Raw genomic sequence first — 8491 nt, 5'->3', positions numbered from 1 at the left:
TGGAGGGGATTGTAAACATTGCAATCATTGCAATGAAACGAAATACCATAGGAGGAGTGCAAAACTGCTGTTCTCCCATGTAAAATATCACTCAATTCACAATAAAAAGTTAAAAAAAAGAACCAATAGTACTTAAGAAAAAAGTCCAAGCAGCACTGAAGGCTTTGGTGAAAAACAAGGCTCCAGGAATGGAAATCTTTCAACAAATTGATGCAGCAGCGTTCGAAGTGCTCACTCGTCTATGCCAAGAAATTTGGAAGACAGCACCTGGAAAACTGATTGGAAGGCATCCATATTTGTGCCAATTCCAAAGAGAAGTGACTCGATGGAATATAGAAATCATTGAACGATATCATTAATATCACTGCTAGTAAAATTTTGCTGAAAATAATTCAAAAGTGGCTGCAATAGTACATCAGCAGGGAACTGTCACAAATTCAAGCCAGATTCAGAAGAGGGCATGAAATGAGGCATATCATTGCTGACATCACATGTATCTTGGCTGAAAGCAGAGAATATCAGAAAGATTTTTGCTTGTGCGTTATTGACTGACAAGACAAAAAGCTTTCTACTATGTGGGCCATGACAAAGTATGGATAGCATTGCAAAGAATGGGTATTTCAGAATGCTTAATTGTGCTCATAAAGAACCTGTACACAGAACAAGAAGCAGTCATTTGAATAGAACAAGGGAATAATGAATAATTTAAAGTCAGGAAAGGTGTTTGCCAGGGTTGTATCCTTTCATAAAACTTATTCAATCTGTATGCTGAGCAAATGATTAGAGAAGCTGGGTTATATGAATAACTTAGCATCTGGATTGGAGGAAGACTAATTAACAACCTTCGCTATGTCTATGATATAACCTTGCTCTTGTATGTAAAGAGGACTTAACATACATACTGAAGAAGACCAAAGACTATAGTTTTCAGTATGGATTGCACCTTAATGGAAAGAAAGCAAAGATTACTTACCACTAGACCATGATAAATGGAGAAAAGACTGAAGTTGTCACAGACTTCATTTTGCTTGGATCCACTACCAATATTCATGAAAACAGCAGCCAAGAAATCAAATGATATATTGCATTAAGCAAATCTGCTGCCCAAGACCTCTTTAAAGTGTTAAAGAGAAAAGATAATTGTTTGATGACTAAGGTGTATTTGACCCAAGCTGTGGTATTTTCAATTCTCTCATATGCACGTAAAATGGACAATGAATAAGGAAGACTGTAGAAGACTCTAAACATTTGAGTTCTGGTGTTGGAGAAGAATATTGAGAGTACCATGGACTGCTAGAAGAACAAACCAATCTGTGTTGAAATAAGTACAGCCAGAATGCTCCTTAGAAGCCAGTACTGCGATACTTTTCTCTCATTCTTTGGACGTATTTTCAGGAGGTACCGGTCCCTGGAGAAGGACATCATACTGGTAAAGTCAGTGAACAGGAGGAAGCCCTACAAGGATATAGATTGACACAGTGGCCCCAGCAATGAGCTCAAGTGTAACAATTGTGCAGATGGTGCGGAACTGGGCTGTGTATTGTTTTGTTGCGCATAGAGTCGACTCAAGGACACCTAACAAAAACAACAAAATATTTTCCCACATGTGTTCTCAATTCATCTTTATCACAGCTTCATGATGTTGGCATCAGAGGCAGTGTAACATCGTGAAGAATGGGGGTTTTGGAGATGTAGACATGATTTCAACTCCTAATTTTCACCAATTCTTAGCTGCGAAATCTTTGGTAAGTTACTTTTCTATAAGCCTCAGTTACCTCTTCTCTAAAATGGGGATAATACATCATAGCAAATGTCAGCTCCTAGGACAGTCCTGGCACAGCGTAGGTCTATTCAGAGATGATGAAGATGAAGCCCTGGAGTAATTTGCTTAAGGAAGCTCAGCTAGTAAGCTTTAAAGACTTCTAGTACAGACCCAGGCACTATAACATGTGCCGGATCAACTGATTTTTGCTTTCTTCCTTCCTGACCTCAAACTCAATGATTCTCTGAGAGTTTTATTCCTTACAAATAATGTGTTAGGCTTGACTATTTAGACTGATGCACTTTCTCTTTTTCGTGGAATAAAGCAACAGAGGATTTTAGACCTCACCAAAATAATAATAATAATAATAATAATAATATTTGGACCCATAGTTTTTTCTTTGCCCAATATGGGATGATTCATTTCTCCCCCAAAGAGAGAAATATCTTTCCCTCCTGGGTGTTTCTAAAAAATAGTGAGCCAGTGGCCGATAAAAGTTCCAGTTTCCAGATTTTTAGCTCCTGGATCTCTTTACAGTGCACTGAAAGATGATGCTAAATAAAAATACAAATAGGTTCAAAAGTCTTTGTATCAGTTCATGAGTGACACCCCCCTCTTTGCCCATGAGTGGAGTCCAACTCATAGTGATCCTATAAAACCGAATAGAGCTGCCCCATAAGGTTTCTAAGGCAGTCAATCTTTTACAGAAGCAGAGCGCCGCATCTTTCTCCTGCAGAGTAGTTGGTGGGTTCAAATCGCCAACCTTTTGGTTAGTAGCTGACCATTGAACCAATGAACCACCTCCATTCATGAGGAAAAACTCAAGTTTTAAGTTTTGTACTTTTCCTTATCTCAATCTACACACTTTTCGTGGGTAATCTCATGTATTCCTAGGATTCTCCTATTACAAGACACTGGCAAGCTCAAATCAACTTAAATCTGCAGCCCATGTCAGTCCTGAAACCCAGACCGACATCTCCAGCTGTCTAATAACAAATCTTCCTGGATGTCACACAAGCATCTTAAACTTAATATGCCCAACACAAAATGGATTCCCTTCCCTTCTAAACCCGCTCCTTCTCCAAGTGCCTTCTCTTGGAAAATGGATCACCATCCCCCCAGTTCCTCAAACTTGAAACTTTAGAGTTATTTTGACTCTACTATCTCTTCCAACCTGGACAAATGATTGATTCTCCCACACGAAAGTGATTTCAGTATGTCTTCACTTACAGTGATACAAGCAGGGTTTAGACATTCATTACCATTCACAGCCTGGGCTAATTCAGTGACCTCCTGAATTTTCTCCCTGCCTCCAGTTATTCCCTATTGTAATCAATCTTCTACACGGATGCCAGAGTTCTCATTCTAAAAATTAGAATTCATCACGAAATTCTCCACCATAGAAAAAGCTTTTTTAATGTTTAAAGGACAAAACTCTGAAACGGAGTGTGTGAGGTTTTTCATAATATTGGGTTTCCAATGCACCTTCTTCCAGCCACACACAAATTTTCAGCGTTCTGACTCTGCTAATCAATTCTCTTAGAATGCCTTCTGGTAATGTCCCATTCAAATGCTAAGACCTGGATTAAAAATCACCTTTTTTATTAGCCCTAATTACCCCCAGAGAAAGAGCCCTGGTAACACAGTGGGTTACAAATTGGGATGCTAACAGCAGGATTAGCAGTTCGAGTCCACCAGGCACTCCATGGGAGAAAGATGAGGCTTTCGGCTCTAGTAAAGATTTACAGCCTCAGAAACTCTATACAGGGTCATTATGAGTCAGATCAACTCCATTGTACAGCATCACCACCACCACCAATTACCCCCTGGAGAAGTTTGTGCTTACATCCTGTTTCCTTCCTTCCTTCCACAGCACTTTAATTATCTGTACATTTACTACACTTAACTGCAATAATGTGTTTGACTGTCTACTTTATGAGTTTTTCACAAGCAGAATCTGTCATAGCCATCTCCAGCTCTAGCATCTGACTCAGGGCTGGCACATAGAAAGTACTCAATGAAAGTGTATTGAATAATGACCAGTTATTGAAAGGAAGCTGGACTAAAGATCCCCTTTAGTCACACTGCACAGAGAAAAAAAAAAACTGTGGCTGACTAGCTGTATATACAAACTCAGGAAAAAAATGAGTATATTTTTAGAGCAAACTAACACTTTTAGTGTGTTCTTATTTACACTAATAGCACATTAGGTCAGCTGCTTCCACAAGCTGCAACCCACAATTGAAAGTTCATCTTCTGTAAGGACCAACGTACAGAAAAGTCTGTGAATGAGAATGACACATATCTTAAAACATAATAAAGTCAAAACTTCCTAAAGGGAAAGCATTTCCCAATTGTCACTTAGGGAGAAGAATACAATGATTTTAGAGCAAATGGAAATGGTATTTGGCTGAATAAATAGAGAAGATTAGAATTAATTACTTGAAAAGACGGAATAAAAACTTTTGCCAATTATGTTAAGAGCTAAAAGTGAGTAATATAGTTAATATAAACATTTAATGTAAATTTAAATGATAGCATAACTGTCTTAAATCTTTGGCTTCATTTAAAGATTTTTTAAAAAATATGCAATTCAAGTACTATTTAGAATCCAGTACTTTTCATTTGTAAAAACTATATTTTGCAGGCATAAAACTATTTAAAATAATTCATGACAATTACCTGTGTCTTAGTTGACAGTAACTTACACCTTCAATAAAAAATTACAGGGCACATGATGCTGGTGGTGGTGTGTCCTAGAGTCAGTTCCAACTCCTAGCGACCCTGTATACCATTTCCGAGGCTATAAATCTTTATGGGAGCAGAAAGTTGTATCTTTCTCTGGCAGAGCAGCTGGTAGATTTGAACTGCTGACCTTGCAGATCAGCTAGTAATTCACTATGCTACCAGGACTCCATTACAGGGCACTTACTATATGCAAAGTATTACAGAAAAAATTTTGTTGGTGGTGTTGTTAAGTGCTGTTGAGTCAGTTCTGACTCATAGCAACCCTGTATAGGGTTTCCAAGGAGTGGCTGGTGGGTTTGATTTGGTGACCTTGTGGTTAGCAGTCTAGTGCGTATCCTACAACACCATACCTGGACTCCATTATAGAAAAATAGAGATCAATATATAAAATACGATCTCCATTTTCATTGAGTATAATATCTAAGATGGTATTTACAACCATAATAACAGGTAGAAATAGGTACAAATAAAGTATCCTGCCATTCACTTAGGAAAAGGTACCTATAGAATAAGGTAGCTACAGTGATGTGGAATAATACGGCAGCAAAGGCTCAGTGTTAGGGATGTTTTTAGGCAAGGCCTTAAAACGTATTTGGATATGAATAATAGGAGATAGTAGGAAAGGGCATTCTAAGGAAGAACTAATACAATTGTTGTTAAGTGATGTGGAGTTCGTTCCAACTCATACCGACCCTGTATAGGGTTTCCAAGGAGTGGCTGGTGAGCTTGAACGGCAGACCTGGCGGTTCAAATCGACCTTGCAGTCCAGTGCATTAACCCCACAGCATCACCCCAGGAAGGGCTAACACAATTACAAGGAGTCCTGGTGTGGCACTGTGGGTTAATGCGCCAGACTGCAAAGCCACTTAAACTGCAAGGTCAGCGGTTCAAGCTCACCAGCTGCTCCTCAAAAACCCTTTGCTGGGTCGCTATGGGTCAGAATTGATTTGAAGGCACTTAACAACAACAACAAATAAAGATAAGAAGGGAGCTAGGGATGTTGTTGTTGTTGATAAATGCCTCGGTTCTGACTCATAGGGACGCTGTATAGGGTTTCTGAGGAGTGGCTGGTGGGTTTGAATCACCAACCAGTTAAAAAATGAAAAAGGTCCAGGTAAGATACAGTGAGAATAGTGATAATGAGAATGGGAAGGAAGAAAAGGTGTATTTGAGAGATTCAGAGGTAAAATCTGCTGGATGGGGCAACTGATAAAATATGGAAAGCATGTATGAATGACTGGGAGATGGGAGCACCATTAATACAAGTCATTGATGTAAGGGAGAGGAATAAGATTGGGTGTGTCAAGATTGTTGTTGTTGTTGTTGTTAAGTGCCGTAGAGTCGGTTCCGACCCATAGTGACCCTGTACAGGGTTTCCGAGGGTGTAAATCTTTACGGGAGTAGAAAGCCTCATCTTTCTCCCACAGAGCGGCTGGTAGTTTCGAACCGCTGACCTTAAGGTTCGCAGCCCGATTCGTAACCACTACGTATTGATACTTATTTACAGTCTTCAGGAGACATTGAGACATGTCCAATAGGTAAGTGAAGTTTCAGGACTAGAGGAAAGAGGTTCAGAGCTGCAAAATTTGGAAGTCACCCAAGTAAATGTGATCACTTTAGAGGACCTTAGGAGTCCTGGTGTGGCACTGTGGACTAATGTGTCAGATTGCAAAGTCGTTTGAACTGCAAGGTTAGTGGTTTAAGCTCACCAGCTGCTCCTTGGAAAATCTACACAGGGTCACTATGGGTCAGAATCGACTTGACGGCACTTAACAACAACAAAGGGATGAAAACCAGTGGTCCTCAAACTAGAGTGTCTATAAGAAACTTCTGGGAGAGGCTCATTAAGCCATGCATTGTTGCTCCACTCCCAGGATTTCTGACTCAGTAAGCCTGATAATTTTCACTTCTAACTAGGCTAATTCAATATTGCTGACCTGGGGACCTCACTCTGACAAGCAATGATCTAGATAATCAAATCTTTTTAAAATTTTAGTATTGATTATTTATAACACATAACCGATACTAATGTCAGTATTTTATCTATGTAATTAAAATTGTGTCTCATGTTGCTTATCTATCAATGTAAAAAAAATAAGAAATCCTATTTCTATCTACTTATTTTCAATTAGAAATTATTTTTTTCAATCCTGGGATATCCAAAGGACATGTTCCACACTATGGCTGTGGTAGCAAGGGTTCCAACAAATTCTTACTTCCCCGATGATAGGGGTGGTGGTGATGTGCCGTGGAGTCGGTTCCAAGTCATAGCAACTCTGTACAGGGTTTCTTAGGCTGTAAATCTTTACTGGAGCAGAAAGCCTCATCTTTCTCCTGTGGAATGGCTGGTAGTTTCGAACTGCTGACCTTAAGGTTCACAGCCCGATTCGTAACCACTACACTACCTGAGCTTCTTAAATGATACAATATGGTGGTAGTATGATACTGCTGCAAAACTTTCTGCAGTTGTTAATGGACTTTTGGGACTTTTATTTGGTGGTATCCAGTAACCTTCCTAAAACTCTTTCAGCAGTCAATTATTTATTTGAGAGTTTGGTCCCATACAGGCAATGGCTTGAAAAGCATTTAGCTGTTTACTTTTCATCTTTCTATACATTATTTATCCTTCGGTCTGTAAATGGCTACTTGTAGGATTAGACAGATTTTGAATGCTCTGATAAAAGGATTGGTGCATCCAAATTCATGTATAATCCATAAAAAGCACATGTAACCTACAACCTCAGTTGTGTTGACATATGAAACAGAATCACTAAGCATACGTAAGCAGTGCAAATTATTAACCAGTTAACATCAGCATATTGACTTTTGAGACATACAGTTATGCAGGAAAGCATTCTCTAATGAAAAATATAATTTGTTATATATGAAAAATCAAATAAATTCATACCTTGAGTTGATTTCTCGACTTCTTTCCTCTTTCGGCTCTGGCTATTGTAATTCATTCTCAGCTCTTGGCTGTACTCATGCAGAGTTTCTCTGGAGTTGTATGACTGCCTTGGTTTCCTTCCGTCTTCACTCTCATCAGAAGAACTGGTATACGCTAGATCCATTTCATGCTTGACTTTTGACAGAGGCTGGTAGGGTTTGCAGTCCGTTTGCTCCATCTCTAATTAAGCAAACTCACTTTCACGAACAAAAAGGATGAGGAACTCCTTAATACGAGCAGGCCTATAAGTAAGGGGGAAAAATGTAAACCTTGTTAGATTTGGCCCTTCACAAGAAAATACATCTGGCAGATTCACAATTGGTCCTGATAATACTCTAAAACAGTGAAGAAAAAGACAAACTAGATGATGTGACGCTAGCTGGAGGCAATAATAGCCCCCCCCCCCGTGTTACATGCATACATTGATGAGCATTTAGGATTACTTTAGAAGTTGCAATATCAAATACCCAATGTTAAAGATAGAGTCTTCAGAAATATTTGTTGTTGTTGTTAAGTGCCGTCGAGTAGATTCCGACCCATAGCGACCCTGTATAGGGTTTCCGAGGAGCAGCTGGTGAGCTTGAACCGCCGACCTTGCAGTTCAAATGGTTTTGCAGTCTGCTGCATTAACCCACAGCGCCACACCAGAACTCCAGAAATATTTGTAGTGGTATGCAACTAAAGGACAATATTGCCTTATGGTGTGTGTGTGTGTGTGTGTGTGTGTGTGTTTGTACTAAAAATCAGTGGATAGTTTATGAAGTAGGATATGATTTTAAAGTGGGCAGGCGAATTACTATTAAACCAGCACATCCAATATTTGAAATGAAAACAAATAAAAGAACTACATTTAGAAAAAAACACATTCTTTCCTCTGGTTTAATATTACATTTAAGATGGGATCTGAGGAAGGAAAGGCTTCTGAGAGAGGCAGCTACCAGAGCTCATGAAATAAAGTGTCCTTGAGGGAGAATGAGCTCCTTGTGTTCATATTGTGGCTTTTGAGCCTCAGGCCTGCAGAGCATTTTTAATGA

At 39.2% G+C, this 8491-nt stretch overlaps 1 protein-coding gene across 3 annotated transcripts in view; it reads right to left on the bottom strand.

The window, feature by feature from the left end:
* Positions 1 to 7697, bottom strand: part of TENM1 (teneurin transmembrane protein 1) — an 884561-nt gene extending 876864 nt beyond the window's left edge. For 2 of the 3 annotated variants that reach the window (XM_006862842.1, XM_006862843.1), the window contains exon 1: positions 7419 to 7696. In XM_006862842.1, coding sequence (XP_006862904.1) covers positions 7419 to 7635 — 217 coding nt within the window. In that variant the 5' untranslated portion in view covers positions 7636 to 7696. Of the gene's footprint in view, positions 1 to 7418 lie in introns of all 3 variants that reach the window. The other variant, XM_006862844.1, reaches the window with a different exon arrangement.
* Between the last annotated feature and the right edge of the window lie 794 nt (positions 7698 to 8491).

This window comes from Chrysochloris asiatica, unplaced genomic scaffold (assembly GCF_000296735.1).
Source record: "Chrysochloris asiatica unplaced genomic scaffold, ChrAsi1.0 scaffold00051, whole genome shotgun sequence".
NCBI lineage: Eukaryota > Metazoa > Chordata > Mammalia > Afrosoricida > Chrysochloridae > Chrysochloris > Chrysochloris asiatica.
The sequence above is the reverse complement of the archived record's forward strand: the minus strand, read 5'-3'. Positions and strand labels throughout refer to the sequence as shown.